At 46.3% G+C, this 21,178-nt stretch overlaps 1 protein-coding gene across 1 annotated transcript in view; it reads right to left on the bottom strand.

Moving 5' to 3' along the window:
• Positions 1-418: 418 nt before the first annotated feature.
• Positions 419-21,178, bottom strand: part of TM6SF2 (transmembrane 6 superfamily member 2) — a 53,354-nt gene continuing 32,594 nt past the window's right edge. The window contains exons 8-10 of the mRNA XM_088478422.1: positions 4,543-4,635; positions 2,774-2,893; positions 419-1,396 (exon numbers count right to left, since the gene is read on the bottom strand). Of these exons, the coding sequence (XP_088334548.1) occupies positions 1,190-1,396; positions 2,774-2,893; positions 4,543-4,635 (420 nt within the window). The 3' untranslated portion in view covers positions 419-1,189. The remainder of the gene's footprint in view (positions 1,397-2,773; positions 2,894-4,542; positions 4,636-21,178) is intronic.

Here is a 21,178-nt window from a genome sequence, read left to right as displayed (position 1 = left end):
CCCATCCCCCACTCCCCCAATTTTCCTCCCCTGCACCTACATAAAACAGTGTGAGCGATCTGTATAATCCATATTTGTATTTATTCAGTATTTATCCCCTACAGTACAGTATTTATCCCCACACATCACCAATACCAGGGCGAGATGGAGCAGGGGTTGGAGTTCTGGTGGTTGGGGATGAGCGGGGGCGGAGTAGCGCAGTTACAACCTCTACTTAAGATACCCAGCATAATCGGTGTTATTTTAGAAGAGTTGTGAATGATTATTGTACACCTTTCCTTTCCTAAATGATGACTCTTCATACAATAATACAGCTGTATTGGAGCTCATCTCAATATAAATAATATATGTGCATTATACAGAAACACAAAAATAGGACAAGCACTGACGTTTTTAAAACATTTTATTACATGTAAGAATGTGTCACAATATGCAGGGCGTGTCAGATATACACCTTCAGTTTTTTATAAATATGTGTGACATGACTGAGTAATTGTGATGTTTTGCGTATGCCATCTGTAGCAGAATTTACTGTGCCACTCAAAGTCTTCCCCCAAACTCACAGAAAGAAATGAAAAGAACGTCCTCATCTCTAAGTAATTACTCTCCGGCTCTGTGAGTCACACAGATTACCCCTGCCTTCACCAGCAGACTTTGTGTCTCTAGGGTGCTACCAGGACAGAGGTATCGGGAAGAAAAAGAGGTATCCACCCTCGGATGCATCTCTTCTAGTGATACTGCCAGATATCACACAGCTACTACAATGACAGCAGGAGGAAGCACAGATTATTGGTGTACCCCTTTCTGCAGACAGGTATTCGGAGAGCAGGACTGATGTGATTGGTGGACAGCTGTGCTGCCCAAAATGAGATTCTCACCTCATCTGAGTAAGGACACGAAATGTGAGACTAAGGAAAAAAAAATAGTAACATTGAATTGGACAATATGTTACTAGCAATCGACTACAAAAAAAAAAATCACACACACAAAGAGAAAGTTTACTTCTTATGTCTCAATTTTGCGGTAGGGGTTCTTCTGGGTTTAATGTGTCGTTTTCTGTTTCTTCCACAAACTTTCAAAGAGATCCAAGTCACAGTCTATAAACCATAAGGAGCGCAGTTCAACTTCAACATCTAAGGGCTTATTAAAGACCACACACAGGGCACTTCAGTCCTATTCACTCCCCTTACTAATCCTTTTTCTTGCCTTCCTCTACAGTCTGTTTTGCTTCTCTCAGGAAGTAAGCCGGGTTCTGGAGACAGCGGTAGGCCAGCAGCTGCATTCCCAGGGTAAACACAAAATTCGATATCATAAACTCCCACCAAGTTTCTCTGGGAACACGGTAAGTATATGGGGTTCGGTGATAGATTGAGGATCCCATGTGAGCAAACTGGGCCTATGAAGAACAATGTTCAATCAGGTAAATGAATCCATGAGTCCATGAATACAGCGTCTTCCATAAGTATAGACTTTTTTAAAAAACAGGCTAAGGTCGAGATTTATAAAGCCTTGGTGCAGGATGTACTAAAAGTGCAAAATGTGGTAAAACCCCCTAAAATGCAGTTTTGGGGGGTTTTCCGCATTTACCATATGTACAAAGAACCGGAATGGGTAACGTCATCTTCAGGTGGCGTTATTCAATAGAAGCCTATGGGCTTCTATTGGGGACTCTCCCCCTAAGAGGGATCCAAACGGATCCCTCCCATCTTCCCCCGTGGCCTTCTGCACATGCACAGAAGGACACCAGAGGGACTTCTGGATGTTAAACCCAGAAGTCCCTCTATCTGGGGTCTTTGCAAAGGACAGCTCTTATCAAGATGAGCTGTCCTTTGCGATATTCTAAGTACATATCGCGATAATCAACCTCGGTATGTACCCGATGAGAAGCGGGATGTAGCGCATCGCAGATGCGATACTTAGTACATCCCGCCCTTGGAGAGAGATAAAACAGAGACGTTGCCCAAAGCAAACAATTAGCTTCTAACTGTCATTTATCTAGCACAGGGGTCAATGTACTAAAAATTTGAGCAGTTCGGTGTTGACAAATCAACTTAAGTTCGGCTTTATCTCATTGGCTAGCCAAAACACGTGAGAGCCGAATAGCCAAGATGCCGAGTCCTTTGCAGCTTCAGCAAAGAGAGAAGACAGCTGATGGTAAATGACCTCTTTCCTTAGCAACAGTTGGTCACTTAGCACTGCCACAGGTGCCTATGGCAGTGCCAATATTCTAGTCTGTTAGTGCTAATGGACAGAAGGCAGAGAAGCGATGTTTACAGGGACTTTCTCTGTCTTTTTCATTTGGCCCCCTGATCTCCACTTAGTACATGAACCAGGCAGTCTTTGAAATGACAGTTAGAAGCCGATTGGTTGCATTGGGCAACTACTCCACTTTATTTTTCTCCAAAGCTTGATACATCTCCTCCTCAGTCTGGGTCATCACAATAGATTAATAAACATCATATAACATAGTAAGAATTTATCTAATAATTGTGAAAGGTCTGTTTTGTCAGTCACCAACATGCGCACATATTGAGATCAGGGGCTGGCGCCCTAACACTCTTACTGCCAGGGAGACAGAACAGACCTACCTAGCTCTGCAGCGGCCACCGGGAACAGAGTATGGGAGCAGGGCGAGATGGAATGGGAAGGGGAGTGGGGGTAGGAGTGCTGGAAAAAGGTGATGGGACGGACTGAGGTGCTCTGGCATATGCCAGGTCCCTTTATTGGTACTACAATATGTTGCTATAGAGAAATCACGACTTGTACTACTTACCTGTGCTACTGCACCAGCAGACACAATTGTCCAGTCCAACATCCAGGAACAGCCAGGAACCAACAGACCATAGATGAACACACACAGAAATGGAAGTAGGTAGAACATGAAAACTAACATCTGGAAGGAATAAATATCTGTCATATCATACCAGTTCTCTTTATACCTTGTATAAACTATACATTATCGCTAAAGCAAACATATCAATTTGAATGAACAGTTAAAGGGAAACATTATTTATAAGAATCATTACATACATGTACACATTTATACTGTATATTATATGTGAATATTTTTTATGGTATCATTAATTTATTTTTAACCACTTCCCATGCACCAAACAGTGGATCGTAGTACTGTTGCACCAGGCCTTTAAACACATAAGGGCATAGCCTTTCATTAGGAATGAGTGTTCAGCAGATGGCTAAATCTGCTCCTGCCACAAACTTACATATTACTGTCATTGTGTTTGTGGGGTTGCACAAACAGTGTGAAAGTAACTATGAGAAAAATGATGAATACTTTTTTTTTACCAAACTGAATTTAGAATGGCTAGAAAAAAAGATATTTACAGGGCCTTGCTGCAAAAAAGAAAGCCCTCTCAGTTCCCGAATATAATATAAAACTCTCCAGGATAGACTAGAAAATGAAAATGTATTCCCAGTGTAACCGACATAACTAAGTAGGAAACATTTATTCTGGTCAGTCAATATTAAATCTCTCCAGTCATGAAGGGGTCAAACTGAAACATGTTGATTATGCATGATCAGAACTCAAGACAAAAATATAAACTTATATATTTAATATAAACTGCAAGAGGGCAAGTACAAACCAATAATTGAAGTTAACTGAATGTGGAAGCCCCTGTTAACCACTTAACTGGCAGTGTCACATGTGATGCGACCGCAGTCAGCAGTGCTTCAGCTGGCAAAGTCACATCACAGGCGACCGCGCTGCCACACTGCTTCCACCGGATTTTGCAGAGGAGATCCGTTCACCCCAGAAGTGATGCGGTTGTCTGTGACCGCCAATATCACTTCCAGAATCACGCCCCAGAAAGCAGTGCGAACGGCACTCCGGGACGCATGTGACGGAGATCGCAGTGCGAGGAGGTGAACTTAGTTCCCCTCCAAGAACTTTTTGGCTGATCTCTGGAAGTGCACAGATCAGCTTCAGCAGGGTGGACTGATCATCAGGCCCAACACAATGTTCTGCTGCGCTCTGCATATGGGATAGGGGGGTATATGCCCATGGGGGCTGGGGGGGAGGGTAACCAGGACTCGGGGGGGGGGGGCTAATATAGAGTAAAATAACTCTGGAGGGGGGGTAAAATAGTAAATAATACAAATTATACTGGTCACAGGGGAGGAGGAGGAGGGGGGCAAAGAAAACGTGTCTTTTTACGGGGGGGGGGGAATTTAGTTAGAAAACTGATTTTTTTGTCTTTTATATATTAATGGGGTGTTGGGAGATATTATTATTAGGATTTATGACACCTGGGGGGTGACATATATATTTTTTAAATAAGATCTTAAAATATACTATTAAAAATAATTTGTAAACTTTTTTAACTTTATTGAGTAATAAAAAAAACAACCATTTATGAGTGGTTTTCTGGGAATTAAATAATCAGTTAAGTGGTTAAAGAACATCAACATAAAGTTCATACATTTCAGATTTCCAGCCAATTTAAAATGGTCGACTTTTCGCTTCAAATAAGTAAAGGTAGGTACAACTTATATATGCAAACATGGAATATACAAACTTACCTGGACTTTGGGATAAGCCACTGGGTCCCTCAGGTATGGTTCATATTGGTAGATGTAAGTAAAACAAGTATCTGTAGGGCAGTCCAAGACCAACTGTAGACGCAACAGAAGAAGTTTATATAAATCATATATATAGCTTTCTTTAAATCTTCCAACTATTTATCCAGCACCTTGTGACCACTAACACTACATCCAGAGGTGTGCAGGAAAATCTGCAATATTGGGCTACTGTATGTAGTATGTATGTATGTACAGTGATGTGTGCAGCTGGACATCACCACTAATTGAATATGGCCCTAAATGTGTATTTATGAACATTCTCATTGTATTTGCTAGTATTAGAAGACAAACAAATTGGGACTGATACAGTGTTGAATGCAAGTCTGTTTGTGGAGTGTATCTTGCGTGTTTGGTCTCTAACCGGGCGTACTTACAAAGCCTAAGTTCAGAGAGGGAACGTTGATGGAATTGCAGGCTATGCCCCATTATGCTTAATTGTAATTACACTTGAGAAGGGGTTTGCGGTCCCTGGGAGTTTCAGGGTGGAGACTGGGAGGTGACTTAAAGTGATTGTAAAAAGGGGTTGTTTCATGGGCATGTTATGGGAGTGTCACGGGTGTTCCCAATTGCACATCCAATGCTTCAGAGGCCATGTTTCGTTAGATTTGAGGAGAGTAGCTAGAGTAGACCTTAGGCTAGCGCAAATGTCCATGGTGTGACCGTTGTCGCGTTGATGTTGGTTTGATTACATTCTCCATCACAAATGCACAGACCCTGAAAGTGGATGTCTCATAGCTCCTACCCTCTACCGCACCGTGAAGGAAAAGGAAAGGCTGAGAAAACAAGAGAAATGGTAAGAACTTACCTTTGTTATCTCTGTTTCTACGAAGTCCATAGGGTCCACAGGGTTGACCTTGGGGTATAGCTGGATCTGGATCCATGGGCACCACGCAGTTAAAGCTTTGCTGCTCCTAGGATGCACTTGGGTCCGTCCTCCTCTATACCCCGCCCCGGCCACAGGCACCTCAGTTGGTAAGCAGCTAAGGCCGGAGGAGGAGACTAAACAGAGAGAAGGAAGACTGGAACACACAAGAAACCATACTCACAGAAATGGGAGACGGAAAACCGGTGACCAGCCACACAGCCCATTTGAAGCCAGGTGCGTCAGGGCAGGCGCCCTGTGGACCCTATGGACTTCGTAGAAACAGAGATAACAAAGGTAAGTTCTTACCATATCTCTTGTTTTCTACTTCAGGGTCCATAGGGGGTCCACAGGGTTGACCTTGGGGATGTCCCAAAGCAGTTCAACTAAGGGCGGGGACGCTCCTGTGCTGAAAGGAGTACTCGGCCCCCGAAGGATGCATCCTGAGAGGCGAAGGTGTCAAACGCATAGAACCTCAAAAACGTTTGAATTGAAGACCAAGTGGCCGCCTTACACAGCTGAACAGCGGAGGCGCCACATCTAGCAGCCCAAGAGGGACCCACAGAACGAGTGGAATGAGCCTTAACAGAGGCTGGCACAGGTAAACCCTCCTGTGCATAAGCCTCACAAATAACGGAACGAAGCCAACGGGCTAACGTTTGCTTGTTGGCAGGCCAACCCCTCTTGTGAAAACCGAAGAGGACAAACAAAGAATCCGACTTCCTAACCGAAGCAGTCCGATCCACATAGATTCTAAGTGCCCGGACTACATCTAAGGAAGCCTCACCAGCTGAAAGATCAGGCGACTGAAAAGCTGGCACAACAAGTTCCTGATTAATGTGGAACTTCGAGACCACTTTGGGCAAAAACTCAGGACGAGTGCGGAGCACCGCTCTGTCCTGATGAAAAATCAGAAAAGGAGGGCGACAGGAAAGCGCCCCCAACTCTGACACCCTCCTGGCAGAAGCAATTGCTAGGAGAAAAACGGTCTTGAACGTCAGCCACTTGAGGTCCACCACCTCAAGAGGCTCAAAAGGATGACCCTGCAAGACCCGTAGCACCACCGCCAAGTCCCAAGGAGCCACAGGAGGCACGAAGGGAGGCTGTATCCTGAGAACACCCTGGAAAAAGGTGTGAACATCCGGTAGTGTAGCAATCCGATGCTGAAACCACACGGACAATGCAGACACATGAACCTTCAGAGAGGCCAGGCGTAAGCCGAGGTCCAAACCTGATTGAAGGAACTCCAAGATTCTGGAAACCCGGAACACCTGAGGATCATAGTTTCTGGATTCACACCACTGAAAGTAAGTGCGCCACACCCTGTGGTAAATCCGTGCGGAGGCAGGCTTGCGTGCCCTAAGCATGGTACCAATGACTGAACTGGAGAAACCCCTAGACCTCAAGACGGCTGTCTCAAGAGCCACGCCGTCAAAGACAGCCGACCCAGATCCGAGTAAAGGCAGGGCCCTTGAGACAACAGGTCCCGACGCTGAGGAAGAAGGTACGGAGCGTCGATGGAGAGACACCTCAGATCGGAGTACCAAGGACATCTGGGCCACGCCGGAGCAACCAGCACGAGCGTGCCGCCGTCCTGCTTGAGTTTCCGCAGAACCCGAGGAAGTAAGGATATCGGAGGAAACAGATACGCCAGGTGAAACGTCCATTTCACCGACAGCGCGTCTACCAGACTGGCGCCTACGTTTCTTGTCCTTGACCCGTAAACGGGCAACTTGTGATTGTGACGGGAGGCCATCAAGTCCAGCTCCGGCAGCCCCCACCTGTCCATGAGTAGCTGAAACACCTCTGGGTGAAGGGACCATTCCCCGGGATGCACGTCGTGACGGCTGAGGAAGTCCGCCTCCCAATTGAGGACTCCGGGAATGAAGACTGCCGAGATCGCTGGAATGTGACACTCCGCCCAAGCAAGGATGCGAGACACCTCCGACATTGCTGCCCGACTTCGAGTTCCTCCTTGGTGGTTGATATACGCCACCGTGGTGGCGTTGTCGGACTGCACCTGAACCGCCCGTCCGTAAAGAGCGGGACCGGACGACTGCAGGGCCCGATAAACCGCCCGCAGTTCCAGAATGTTGATGGGAAGAAGAGCTTCTTCCGCAGACCAACGACCCTGAAGTGACAACGAGCCGGTCACTGCCCCCCAACCCCGAAGACTGGCATCCGTCGTGAGCAGGACCCAGTCCGGGATCCAAAAGGGACGCCCCTCGACCAGATGAGCTGTCTGAAGCCACCAAGCCAAAGACTGCCGAACCTCCGGGGACAACACCAGGAACTGAGAGCGGATCCAGTGAGGTAACCCGTTCCATTCCGATAGAATCAGCCCCTGCAGAGGCCGGGAATGGAACTGGGCAAATTCCACCATGTCGAATGTTGACACCATGGAGCCCAAAACCCTCATAGCCGAATGGACCGACAGGCGGCAACTGTGTATCCTCAGCTGCAGGGAGGAGACCTTCTCCGGGGTCAGGAAGATCCTTTGCTGCCGAGAATCCAGCAGGGCTCCCAAATGAACCATCCGCTGAGATGAAATCAGGGAGGACTTTTTCCAATTTATCAGCCACCCGTGCGCTTGCAGGCAAGCGACCGTCAAGTGGAGATGATGAAGCAGTACCTCCGGGGAACTCGCCAGCAACAGGAGGTCGTCCAGATACGGTAGTAGCCGTACATTCTGGTTCCGAAGATGTGCGGCCATGACCGCCATAATCTTCGTGAACACCCTCGGTGCCGTGGAGAGACCAAAGGGTAGCGCCCGGAACTGGTAATGATGTTGAAGGATAGCGAACCTCAGATACCGCTGGTGCGAAGGTGCTATCGGAACATGGAGGTAGGCGTCCTGGATATCCAGGGACACCATGGAATCCCCCGGTTCCATCGCCAGAATGATGGAACGTAACGTTTCCATCCTGAACTTGGGAACTCTGAGGAATTTGTTCAGAGACTTCAAGTTGAGGATAGGGCGATGAGAACCATTGGGTTTCCGCACCAGAAACAGAGAAGAATAGAACCCCGTCCCTCGTTATAATTGAGGAACGGGAACAATGACCCCTGCTGTCAGCAAGGACTCTATAGCTTCCTGAATCTGTAAAGACTTGGTCGTATCCTGAGAAGGACTCGTGCAGAAAAACTGGTGGGGCGGCCTGTGCCGAAAAGACAGGGCGTACCCCTGGGAGACCACTTCTCGAACCCAGGCATCCGTGGTGGTATTGTGCCAGCACTGGGCAAATAGAAGAAGTCGGCCTCCCACTCTGGGGTCCCCCAGAGGGAGGCCCGTCCCATCAGGCAGAAGGTTTATCTTCCTGCTTGGAAGAAGGGTGCCTGGCACTCCAGGGCTGCTTCTTGGGCTTAGAAGCGGCCTTGGTCGTCGACTGCCTCGGGAAGGACTGACCTTTTGCCTTGCCCTGAACCCGAAAGGACCGAAAAGCAGAGCTCCGTATCTTGGTAGGAGCAGAAGCCGAAGGGAGAAAGGCTGATTTAGACTTAGCCAGAGTGTCCACAATTTTGTCCAAGTCTGGACCAAAAAGCAACTCCCCATTAAAAGGTAAGGCCTCCAGTCCCTTTTTGGAGTCAGCGTCAGCTCTCCAAGACCTCAGCCACAAGGACCGACGCGCCGACACAGCTGCAGCCGACACCCGAGAGGTTAGCAGGCTTGCGTCTAACGATGCTTCCCCAATGTAGGAAGCCGCATCCCTCATTTGACCTATCAACGCTCTCTGGATCTCCGGAGCATCTTCCGGAAAGGTATCCTCCAAAGCATTGGCCCAGCTCTCAATGGCCTTAGCCACCCAAGAGATGGCCATGGACGGACGGGCCACCGCCCCCGAGAGAGAGTAGATAGACTTCAAACAAGTCTCCACCTTCCTGTCCGTGGGATCCTTCAGGGAGGAGATCGACGGCAAAGGCAGCGTAGCGCTTTTAATTAAGCGGGTAACGTGGGAATCCACCGCTGGAGGAGTTTCCCACTTCCTGCAATGAGCCTCCGGAAACGGATAGTTCGAAGCCAACCGCTTCTGCGGTTGGAACCTCTTGCTGGGCAACTGTCAGGCCCCTGCCATATGATCCGTCAATTGATCGGACAGGGGAAAAACCGTCGAAGCTACCTTGGCCTTTTTAAAATTTGGGTATTTTGACCTGGGGGCGGGCACATCCTCCTCAATGTGAAGGATGGCCCGCACCGCCCTAACCAATGCCGGCACATTAATGGAAGACTCCATCTCCTGGGCCCCGGCATCCGAGTCAGAGTCTTCATGGATCTCCCCGTCATCTGAAGACACGTCCGTGTCCGTGAACTGAGACGCCAGTGAAGCCGGAACGGAACGCTTGGACGCCCGTGGGGGCAAATCACTGTGCAACATATGTTGAAAAGCCGATGACGAAGCCGCCAGACTCTGAACAAAGCTGGAGAGGACGTCCACCCAAGGCGGGGTTACTGCCTGAGGATACCCCTGAAAAGGTACCATCGACTGCTGCGGCACTGTGGGGGTTTGCACGTATACCGGCAAACCCGCATAAGGACCCACAGTCTGAGACCCGGGAGGAGACTGCACCAGACGAGTCACACCCGGGGAATGGGGCATGGTAGGCTGGGGCAACGCCCTAGAAGGGGCCGCAGTCGGGACCGCAAGTCGGTCCGCAATTGACGCCAGCACTTGCGTAAACATTGCCCACGGAGGATCCTGCGCCACCTGGGGTTTAGAGGGTCCAGGTACCAACTGGCACCGCCCACACAGGCCGTCCTGAGACAAATCTGCCCCGTCAACCCCTGCCGAACAGCGTCGGCAGGAAAACAACACAGGAGCCTCGGAGCGCTCATTCCCCTCATCAGACATGACACAAACTTTTTTGCAAAAAAAGTGTCTCACCGAAACGAGGTAAGGCGTATAACACCCACGCACTCCCAAGTATGCAACCCAAACAGCCCACAATATGGTACTGAGGAGCACACCGCAGTATGTGACGGACCTCACAAATACGTAGATTTATATAAGTGAGGTACACAGAAAGAACACCCCTCCCCCACGCACCTGCGGGCCGTAGGAGAAGGAAAGGGATAGGTAAAAAGCTGACAGTAAGTAGAAAATAAGCACAGACAGCAGCACTAGCAAAAGTCACATACCATGCAGAGAAGTTATACTCACTGCACCTTCCGCTACAATCAACCTCCCAGATTCAGTGTCTGGGAGGGCTATAGCGCTGCGAACACTGTCCTTTGCAGGGGGAGAGGTACGCAGAGGGACTGGTCCACTGGAAGCCTGCCTGGGAGCTCTGCTATGCTGCCTGAGGAAGATGGCCGCCGGAGAGCTCTGAGGAGGAGTGGCCAAGTGAAAACAGCCCAGCGACGCCAGCACACATGAGAGAAGGCGCGCTGGGCTGAGGGGAGGAGTGCTGAAGCAGGGAAGGCTGCCTCCCCTGCTAGTACTAAACCCCCGGGGAAGCCGGTTCCCCGCCGGTACTTACACCCCGGGGGCCAGCGGACACGCGGGGTATGCCTGAAGAGGGGGAGCCCGCCGCCGCTACTAGCGCCGCCGGTCTGTCCCCAGAGACCGGCGGCATGAAGACTGCATTTTCCCCGCGTGCAGCGCTGACAGCGCTGCACGCGGCTTACCTGGCCCCTTCAGTCCGGCAGCAGTCCTTGGGAGGTCCCGGAGCTACGCTAGCACTGACTCCGGGGTCCCGCTGCGATCCCCGGATCAGTACCGGCGTCGCAGCGCCAGCGGGGCTGTTGGAGCGGCAGCATAGACGTCCAGATGGACAGTCTGATGCTGCCGCTCTGAAGACAGTAAAAATAAAATAATAAAATCTTCTTCTTTTTAAAAAAAAAAAAAAAAAAAAGAAAGAATAAAGCTTAGGGGCTGCTTATGCAGCCCCACTGCGCAGGGTGACCCGACTCCGGCCGGGCACCAACTAAAACTGAGGTGCCTGTGGCCGGGGCGGGGTATAGAGGAGGACGGACCCAAGTGCATCCTGGGAGCAGCAAAGCTTTAACTGCGTGGTGCCCATGGATCCAGATCCAGCTATACCCCAAGGTCAACCCTGTGGACCCCCTATGGACCCTGAAGTAGAAAAGCATTTGCATATTCCCGTAACCGCTATTGAGAGTGCGACTGCATTACCACCCATCTCTGAACAAGCCCAGAAGTTGTTGCAGGTGAGCACCAATAATGATGATGACCAAGCATTCGGATGGTGGAGGTCCAGCAGCAGACAAATGTACAACTCAGCATAACGGTAATTATCCATATTTATTTCCATGCATGTCATGTGGTAGCAATTACATCAGATTTGAGATCAACTCTGCATTATCCTCATTACTGTTACAGAACTTTAGATCTTATTTGAAAAATACACGGAAGGCAATTTGGTTCCCTCTACAGACTGGTGCAAATCCTTTGATTGGGTGATCTTTGCAACCATTAGCATATTTTCACAGCTGTGTTGCGTACAAAATCGCAGCTGCAATCACATTATTCTCCATCTCTGAATCAGGCCCTTAGGTCAATTGATTTTAGGGTTAGGGTTAGGTTTTAGGGTTAGACTTAGATTAGCGTAAGATTGTATGCAAAATTACATTGTTGACATGTAGACTGTCGACATTCACAATGTCGACATGATGTTAGTGTTGACACTGTACATGACAACATTCTGAATGTTGACATGAAGACCATTTAAAAATTCTGAACAATGACGTAATATAGCACACACCAAAAATAACACTACATGATAATGTACCAGTAACTCTAAAATGCAAATTGCCTTATATAAAAATAGTAGTATTGTAATTGTTAATGAAAGCTTCTGCATGTTAAAATAACAACAAAAAACTTCCCCAGAACAACACATGTACTTATGAACAACACAGTGAACCCCATGCACAGGTCATTTTATCTGGTAAGTTCTATATTAGGCCTTGCTTAAGCTGGGTACACACTAGGTCGACGATTACTAAGTGTATACACACTTACCAATTCATCTGTCCGATGTGCCAGGGCTTGACAGCTCAAATGGGAAGCATTTAAATCACCCGCCTAGTTGAGCTGTCAATCAACGCTGGGTCCCCGCAGTATGTGTACGGTCGATCCGCGGGTCGCCCGTACACACCAGCAGATGACCGATATATCTGTGTGCTGCACAGCACATCGGATATGTCTGTGAACGACATCCTTCACAGACATATCCACTGTACAAACCTGGCGATGCACTATAGATATATCGCCCATTCAATGGAGCAGGCAATATATCTATCAGTGTGTACCCAACTTTAGTATGGTGTTATTTTTTAGTAAAGCTTGCTAACAGTGGAGAATTGACCAAAAACAATGACAGCAAATAACAGCGGATGACAATAAATATTAATAACTACTACTTTTAAAAAGTGATTACCAGTCACTGAGATTAATTGATATAACACAACCCATAACCCAGATCCTTGATCTATGCCCAGGATCTAATAGCAGCAGATCAGAAACTCACAACTTCCAAACCATATTATATTACTGTGCTATGACTATAAGTGTAGAACCAAAGCCTTCTTACATCTCAACCACACTGACTGTATCTGTTTGCATATAAATCTGGATATTGAGGGAAATATACACAAACCTCTTATGCTCCAGAGTGTCACTAACTAAGGACTCCCAGATAACACTGCGAGATTCTACTATTGCAACTATAGCCAGCACATTTGTAATATACACAGCACTGGTTTTTATTTTTGCTGGAGGCAATATAAACTATATTAGTTTTATATATATATATATATATATATATATATATATATACATACACACACATACATGCATACATATATATACATACACACACACACACACACACAGTATATGTATAATTATATATATATATATATATATATATATATATATATATATATATATATATATGTAATCAGTACCAGTCAAAAGTTTGGACACACCTTCTCATTCAATGGGTTTTGTTTATTTAAATTATTTTCAACATAGTAGATTACTACTGAAGACATCAAAACTATGAAAGAACACATATGGAATTATGTTGTAAACAAAAAAGTGTAAAAAAAAATCTAAATATGTTTTATATTGTAGATTCCTCAAAAGCAGCCCCCTTTTGCTTGGATGACAGCTTTACACACTCTTGGCATTCTCTCAATCAGCTTCATGAGCTAGTCTTCTGGAATAGTTTTGAATTAACAGGTGTGTCTTGTCAAGAGTCAACCTGTGGAATTACTTGCCTTCTTAATGTGTTTGATACCATCAGTCGTGTTGTGCAGATGTAGGGTTAGTACACAGTGGACACCACTATTTGACTACTGTTGTAATCCATATTATGGCACCAACCACTCAACTCAGTAAAGAGAAACAACAGTCCATCATTACTTTAAGACATGAAGGTCAGTCGATACGGAAAATTTCAAGAACTTTGAATGTATCCTCAAGTGTAGTTGCAAAAACCATCAAACGCTAGGATGAAACTGGCTCTCATGAGGAACGTCCCAAGAAAGGAAAACCAAGAGTTACCTCTGCTGCAGAGGATAAGTTCATTGGAGTTACCAGCCTCAGAAACCGCTACTTAACAGCACCTCAGATTAGAGACCACATAAAGTCTTCACAGAGTTCAAGTAGCAGACAAATCTGAACATCAACCATTCAGAGGAGACTGCGTGAATCAGGCCTTCATGGTCGTATTGCTGCGAAGAACCCACTACTGAGGATGAACAACAAGAAGAAAAGAATTGTTTGGGCCAAGAAACACAAGGAATGGACATTAGACCAGTGGAAATCTGTACTTTGGTCTGATGAGTCCAAATTTGAGATATTTGGTTCCAACCACCGTGTCTTTGTGATATGCAGAGAAGGTGATCGGATGGTTTCTGCATGTGTGGTTCTCACTGTGAAGCATGGAGGAGGAGGAGTGATGTGTGGGGGTGCTTTGCTGGTGACACTATTGGTGATTTATTCAAAATTCAAGGCACACTTAACCAGCATGGCTACCACAGCATTCTGCAGCGCCATGCCATCCCATCTGGTTTGCACTTACTGGGACCATTAAGACAATGACCCCAAACACACCTCCAGGCTATGTAAGGGCTACTTCACCAAGAAGGAAAGTGATGAAGTGCTGCGTCAGATGACCTGGCCTCCACAATCAACTGACCTAAACCCAATTGAGCTGGTTTGGGATGAGTTGGACCGCAGAGTGAAGGAAAAGCAGCCAACAAGTGCTCAGCACCTCTGGGAACTCCTTCAGGACTGTTGGAAAACCATTCCAGACTACCTCATGAAGCTGATCAAGAGAATGCTAAGAGTGTGCAAAGCGGTCATCCAAGCAAAAGGGGGCTACTTTGAGGAATCTAAAATATAAAACATATTTTGATTCGTATAACACTTTTTTGTTTACAACATAGGCCCTCATTCAGACCCACTCGCAAGCGGGCGCACGTACGTTAGGCGTACGTACAAAAATATTTAAATTCAATGGCTCGCTCGTATTTTCGTTCGCATCTAAAATTCCTCCCTAAACTCTGACGACCCCTCCTCTAACTAACGAGCGTACGAAATAGCGAGCGTACATCCCCGAAATGGCTTGAAAGGAACGCACGCACAAGTATAAACAGGAAGTGGCCTTGTCAGATGTCGATTACCTGCTCCTTTATTCTGCCTACCTCCATCAATCGTATCATGCCAATCAATGTATCAATTAGCTTAATTGTTTGTTTTTTTTCAACACAATGCAAGAAACTTTACTCTTGTCCGTGTTTGTGTTTACCCGCAGAATACGTACGGATGAAACATTCGCTTTTATTGTTCAAAAAACATGTGAACCACAATTAAACAATTGTACTATTGCTGTGGATCCCCGCATATTTCCCTGGGTTCATTTCTTTATTTAAATTTGCTTACGCATGTCACTGCATCAAGCCTATCCTAACTCTCCAGAGATTTCTGGCCCTGTCGAACACATGACTCATACACTAACCAATAAAATTGCTCCTGTTAATTTCCAAAATACATTAGCCAATCAGAAAATTTTTACACACTTTATCAAAAATGATTTTTAAGAAAAACACCATTGCCATCATGAGAGCCTCCGCATTCACCAGGCGTGAGCTGCTGGTGCTTACGGAGGTCATGGATCGCCGGATCACCAGCCAGCCTCAACCCATGACCAACCGGCAGAAGCGCTCCGCGTATGCGGAGGTACGGTCCCGCCTGCGGTCCTTCGGCTCACGCCGCAACATCGGGCAGCTGGAGCGCAGGTGGTCCGACCTGCAACGGCGAACGCCCCGCTTGCTGGCATGCTTTCGCATGCAGATCCTGGCAAGTAAGTGTTATGTATTGTGGTTTTAATGTTTGTGTTTGTGGGGCAAACTGCGTGTGCATGTTTTCCTGTCTGTTCTATTTATTATTTGTACTCATATCTGCGTCTGCATGTTTTCCTGTCTGTTCTATTTATTATTTGTACTCATATCTGCGTGTGCATGTTTTCCTGTCTGTTCTATTTATTATTTGTACTCATATCTGCGTCTGCATGTTTTCCTGTCTGTTCTATTTATTATTTGTACTCATATCTGCGTCTGCATGTTTTCCTGTCTGTTCTATTTTTTATTTGTACTCATATCTGCGTCTGCATGTTTTCCTGTCTGTTCTATTTATTATTTGTACTCATATCTGCGTCTGCATGTTTTCCTGTCTGTTCTATTTATTATTTGTACTCATATCTGCGTCTGCATGTTTTCCTGTCTGTTCTATTTATTATTTGTACTCATATCTGCGTCTGCATGTTTTCCTGTCTGTTCTATTTATTATTTGTACTCATATCTGCGTCTGCATGTTTCCCCTCTATTTCTGATTTTTTAATTCTACTGCTATTTTTTTTTTTGTTTTGTTTTGTTTTTTTTGTTTTTTTAGTTTGGTTGCCCGGATTTGTCCATAAACTAAACGCAATTTCTTTGACATATTTTAGGGGGACAGCCAAGACTCCGCCGTCACCGTCCGTCCAGACGGCGTTCCCGCCCACTCTCCCCAACCCCCAGCCAACACTCCACCCCAAATCTTTCCCCTATTCCCCACTCCTCCCCATCCTTCCCAGACCCTCTCCCGGAAATGTCGGGCCTCCTTCCCCTCCGTCCCACTTCCCCCTCTCCTCCACCCACCCCTCTTCCAATTACCCCCTCCCCGGAGTCCTGCATAACTCCGCCCCATTCTTTGGGGAATGACGGATCCTCCGAGGAGGATCATGGAGGTTTGGCCGGAGCTCCCGTTTTGTCTCCCGGTATGTTTTTTTTATTTTTTTTTTAAAGCACAAACTGTTTGTATGTAATCATGTGTTGTGCCTTTCTTCGTGTTTTTGTGGCTTGACTTTTGTTGATTGTGAAGGTTTGTCTTTACCTCTTCCTGGTGATTTAAACATACACATATCATACCTGTGGGAATTTGTACCTAGGCCTTGTATTTTTGCCAGCCCACCCTTTTTATTTTTGTTTTTGGGTTTAGGAGTGATTTGGTTTTTTTTTTTAATTTTTCTGTGGATTCCCTATTGTTGTATTAACCCACACACTTTTCTCACCCACAGAGGAACAGAGGCGTCGGCAAGAGGTGGCGGATGTTGTGGGGCAGATGCGCCAACATGTCATCGGCATTCTGGTGGCCCTCGACCGGCTGTCTGGCCTCCTTCGGCATTAGTTTTTTTTTTTTGGTTCTATTTTCCAATTAAATTTATTAAGACAAATATACGTTGTGGCTCATTTTTAAAAACCAAAACCAAGATAGTTTAGCCTGACATAAGTAGACTGTTCCTGCAAGGATTTCCCTTTTTTAAAAGTTAGATTGTGTTTTGTCTTTGTATGTCAAACAGACACCAGAAACACATAACAGTAACAATGTCATTTCCCTTTTTGGGTGTAGTGTCAATTACAGATTTCTACATTTTCCAGGTTCCTACTTGGTGCGCAAGCTGCTTAGGCCAATCTTACAAATCCCAAGGTTGGGCCAGGCTTCCTTTTGGTGTGGATTGGGAAGCTGAAAACATATTTCAGTTTTGCTCAACTGGCGTCAGTACTGGATTACCCCTTAGTCAAATGTAACTTGTGTTAACCTGGTTACACTTGCTGTTAACGTCCCAAAAAAGGAAGACCATTTCACTCTTCAAACATTTATTCACAACATAACAGAGAAAACAAAGTGGTCACTCCCAAAAAAAATACACAGTGATAAATTCAAATACAACACATACCAAGAAATAATTAAATAAAAACACAAAATCAAGAACTGGTTGACGAAGAACCATGCCAACATGATTCCACAAACATGGCGTTGCGATATGGGTTCCAGAATATATGCCCAAAAGGACCAGATCCAGGTTTGGTAAGGGTAGCAGGAAGTAGTGAGCGTTGGAGTGCCAAAGATTATGTGAACAAACAGAAGATGGTGAGAAAAATAAAAATAAATTAGATGTTCGCCAAAAAACACAAACACATTAGGTATAAACACTGGAGTTTTGTTCAAACTTACCTAAAAAATCTGGCCACCACATCATCGCGTATGGCCCCCCCACATACTGACCTTCGACCAACCTCGGGGGGGCCATCCTCAGGTAAGGCATCCTCTGGCTGCATTGGGACACCACTCCTTATGGCAATGTTGTGAAATATCCCACACAGGACCACAATTTTAGACACCATATCCGGCACATACATGAGCTCGCCACCAGAGCGGTGGAGGCATCTGAATCGGCCTTTTAAAAGGCCGATACAGCGCTCCACCACTTGCCTGGTGGCTGTAAGTGCGGAATTATACGCACTTTGTGGCCCTGGTGTGGGAGCCAAATAAGGAGTGAGCAGCCAGGACATGCAAGGGTATCCACTGTCTCCTGTGAACAAAAATAGACCACATCAGGAACACTGTGTATCAAGCTTAACATTGTTATGTACTAAAGGTCTCCACTTACCCAGAAGCCACGCATCACCAGCTTGTAGGTTGGTTAATTTCTGCCATATCCCTGATTGCCGGATGACGAAGGAGTCATGAGCACTTCCGGGTAATTTAGCATTCAGGGACAGGATCTGGAGGGAGGCATCACATACCACCATTACATTCAGGGAGTGATAGTGTTTCCTGTTTCTAAATATTGCCTCCAGCCGTGCTGGAGGCTGAAGTGGTATGTGAGTACCATCCACAACCCCTATGATGTGTGGGAAGCCAGCTATTTGGTAAAAATTGGCCTTGGCCACACTAAGGGCACCCATATCCAAAGGCATTTTAATAAAATGATGGAGGTGCTTGAAAAGTGCCTCCATCACTGCCCTCAGGATCCGGGAAAAGGAGGATTGGGAGATGCCCGCCACTATTCCCACCGTTGTTTGAAACGATCCTGAGGCACAGAAATGTAACACCGCCATAAATTGCGTCAGTGGTGGTATTGCTGTTGGACTGTCAATTTGCCGCTCAAGATCACTTTCTATTAATGAGAGAGTGTCTATGATGATTTTGGGAGGTAGACGGTAGCGTCTTAAAACCTCATCATCGGGCATTCCAAAAAGGGTGACACGTGTTCGAAATATCTGGGGCCTTGCATGCCTACGATGCCTACGCCTGGGAAGAGTTTGAGGTTGGTCGTCTTCCGGGAGCAGGGCCAGAACAATTCGCCCCAGATCTACCTGAAATTCAAAGTTTACAATGTAAGGCTTTTGACCCACCCCAAAAGTAACAAAAAACAACTTAGCTTTCTGATACCATCCATAGCTGCTTACATGCCGGGGTATTGTCATGATACGTATAAACTGTAAAAAAGCCAACAATGAGACTTCAAAAATTTAGAGGGTGTTCTTTTTTTATTCAAATTGTTGCAAGCCAACACAGAAAATAGCGGAAACACACATTTGGCCATCGATGAAAACGACATTGCACACCGTACGTCAAATATGGTTCAAATGGACCCAAAAAATGGAAAAGGGAAAAGCAAAACTGGATTACATGATGAATAAGCCGTTAAAAATGCGGTAATTAATTCGCAAATGCAAGTCACTACACCAACAGTCAAAAATGCGGTAATTAATTCGCAAATGCAAGACAAAAAATGGACTTACCCAACTCGAATATATAAGATTTCCCAAAAAAACTTCTTTGGGTCCGAAAACCAAAAAAAACTAAAAAAGATGAAATGAGTGTTAAAAAAATTAACTAACCACAAAACAGAAGAATACACCAATTGGCCACAAATTTGACTGCACAAAACTTACCAAATCAGGAAAGGATGTGGAAAAAATGAAAAAAATGCGAACGGAAAAACAACAGAAATGTAGCAAAAACAAACAAAAAACCAACTCTGCCAAATCCTCCAACCGCAAACAACCAAATCCAAACAACTTAACCGACAACACTCCAACAACCCCACCTCGACTCCACACACACCAAGCCATAAATAGTGTTTATTTTCCCGCACAAATTAAGGATGAATCATAGGGACGCACAATCAATGATGCGGCCGCAAACTAAGGACGCATGTATAAATACGTCACGAAATCACATAGAATTTCTGGATGATTTCATGCTGGAAGCAGAGACATGGCTTCAAACCAGGGAAACAATGGTCAAAATTCCGGCGGTAAGGCCTTCATGCATTTTGTGTCAATGATTCTTTTAAAACATAATATTGTGCAAGTTGTGAAGTGGCTAAATCTGCATATTTACCCAAATAGGTGAGGAGGATGACATGGAAGAGACTGCTGGCCCCAGTCAACCCGTCAAAGCTGCCAAAAAAAAAAGGCAGCCACATTTCACAAGCAAGGAGATGGAGGTTTTGATCCAGAAGTGCGTTGACATCCTGCCCCAGGCAGCCAGGAATATGAGCCAAAGCCAGAAGTGGAGAATGTGGGAGGAGGTCGCCGTTGCTGTCAATAGGGTGGGTGATTATGTCCGTCTAGCCCGGGATGTCAAACGGCGGTAAGTAAACACTTTCCCATCCTATAAACAAACCCCATTGTAAAAAAAAGGATAATGGTTCCAAATTCATTCCACAGATGGGCAGACTTCAAATATCGTCTCAAACAAAAACTTGCCGACAGGGCTAGGCATGCAAGGGGGACAGGTGGGGGTCCCACCCCTGTGTCATTGGAGTTGACAGACTTAGAAGAGATGGCACAGGGGTGTGTGCAGGCTGTGGAGGTGTTTGGCGTGTCCAACATGGATACGGACATGCCAGACTTTGCGGCTCCTCATGTTGGCCAAGGTAAGTCTTGTGATGTCACCAACTCTGAAATGCTATTGTGCCAATATGTAGATTCTAATGTGAGTCTTTTCTCCAATTTCCTAACAGAGACAGAGGCGGATGAGTCTGCTCCAGAGGGGAGCCTTGGCCGCAGAATTTCTGCTGGCTCTGCAGGGGAGGAACCAGTACATCCGGCTGAGGACCCTGCAGAAGCCAGTCCAGGGCGTGCCCCCCGCAGGCAGTGGGCCTCCTCACAGAACTCAATTTTAAATCGGATTGCCATACGGAGATTCTGCAGAGGATGGACGCCAGTCTGATACGGGTGGCTGAGGCCCTGGAGCAAAATGCTGCGGCCAACGTGACCATTGCTCAGGCCCTGGCGGAAAATACCAGGGCCAACATCCGCATCGCCGATGCCCTGGAGCAGCTCGTTCGCCAGCACATGGTGGAGCCGACCTCCCTTCCTGCCGGAACATCCGGATCCTCCACCTCTGGCAC

This window comes from Taudactylus pleione, unplaced genomic scaffold (genome assembly GCF_031769625.1).
Source record: "Taudactylus pleione unplaced genomic scaffold, aTauple2 ptg000214l, whole genome shotgun sequence".
Taxonomy (NCBI): domain Eukaryota; kingdom Metazoa; phylum Chordata; class Amphibia; order Anura; family Myobatrachidae; genus Taudactylus; species Taudactylus pleione.
This window is presented reverse-complemented; position numbering and strand designations above follow the sequence as displayed.